General features: G+C 56.3%; 1 protein-coding gene across 1 annotated transcript; it reads right to left on the bottom strand.

Annotated features, from left to right (window-relative positions):
* Positions 1-5: 5 nt before the first annotated feature.
* On the bottom strand, positions 6-536 carry LOC128276458 (carboxylesterase 5A-like; the record flags this gene model as incomplete). The annotated part of the gene is made up of 1 exon (XM_053014918.1): positions 6-536. A coding segment is annotated over exon 1 (531 nt), but the record flags the coding sequence as incomplete, so codon positions are not given.
* Between the last annotated feature and the right edge of the window lie 742 nt (positions 537-1,278).

The raw sequence follows: 1,278 nt of genomic DNA, 5'->3' as shown, positions 1-1,278 counted from the left end.
CCCCAGTCGATGGGGGGCGAGTTCTCGGCCAGGATCTGGGCGTCCACCCGCCGCAAGCAATCCATCAGCTTTGTGGTCGGCCGACGGAAACACCCGAAGGCGGTCGCCAGCTCGTCCAAGGCGGATGCATATTGCTTGGCGGGTCGGACGCTCGATTCCAGCAGCACGCTGCCGGACATCAGAATCGCCTTGTGGAACATGTCCTCCGTCCACTCGCCCGACGTCAGGTGTAGCCCCACGCAAATGGCGCCCGTACCGTGGCCCATGATCGTTACCGATTCCTCGTTCCCGTTGAACAGCCGAATGTTGCGCTTGATCCACAGCAGCGCCGCCGACTGGTCCATCAGACCAAAGTTCCCAGGCGCCTCACCGTCCAGGCTGGTGAAGAACCCGAAGATACCCATCCGGTAGCCCACCGTGACGACTATAATCTTCTGCTTAAACACCATCTGGAACGGGTTCAACGTGAACGGTGTGTCGCCGTCGAAATCGCCCGTCGGGAACGTCACCAGCACCGAGTAGCCATCCGTCGGCATGGTCGCTACGAAGAAGAACAAGAAAAGCAACGCTTATGACCCCATTTGCTTCGGTTAGTTATCCATTTTTGTCCCGCCCTGTCGTTGGGCCAAATCGAACGATGATTAATCGATTCAGACAATCGGCCAATTAATTCCGCTTAACTCAGTTACCCGGCACGATAGAACTCCCATTAGACGCATGAACGGCCCTTTCGACGTGGCTCGTCCGACGTAACTACTCCGATTTGCAAAATCATGCCAACGACGCAAAGCTTAAGCTCCGCATTTGCCTACGGTGCGGGTTTGGTTCGTTGAACTCCACCGGAACTACCAGGAAGCAAGTGAAGAGAGGGAGCCGGCCACCACTTGAAGACGGTGTGCCGTCGCCGACCGTAAGGACCTTCGGTGCCGTGTAACCGACTCCGTCACGCTTGCGGCGTGCCGCTGCCACCGAATCACGCCAACAATTCCAGTGAATCAGGGCCGGCCCTTGGGCGCGTCGCTCAGGGTCTGTTATCAGGGCGAGCCAATCTTGAAATATTGATGTAGGGTTTGCTTTTGACACTCGCTTCCAGTGACCCAGCCTTTCGCGATGTCCCGACAAGAGGGCCATCCCAGAGGCAGGCGCGCAGAAACAAACAAGGGCGCCGATAGCGGACAGGATAGCGTGAAACTCCGGACTTTGCTTTGGAATTCCTGCATTTTTTGCGTTGCCTGAAGTGTGTTTTTAATTAATTGCCCCTTTTTTATGTGCTTCCAT

Source organism: Anopheles cruzii, unplaced genomic scaffold (assembly GCF_943734635.1).
Source record: "Anopheles cruzii unplaced genomic scaffold, idAnoCruzAS_RS32_06 scaffold01251_ctg1, whole genome shotgun sequence".
NCBI lineage: Eukaryota > Metazoa > Arthropoda > Insecta > Diptera > Culicidae > Anopheles > Anopheles cruzii.
Note: the sequence above shows the minus strand (reverse complement) of the source record. Positions and strands in the feature narration are given on the sequence as shown.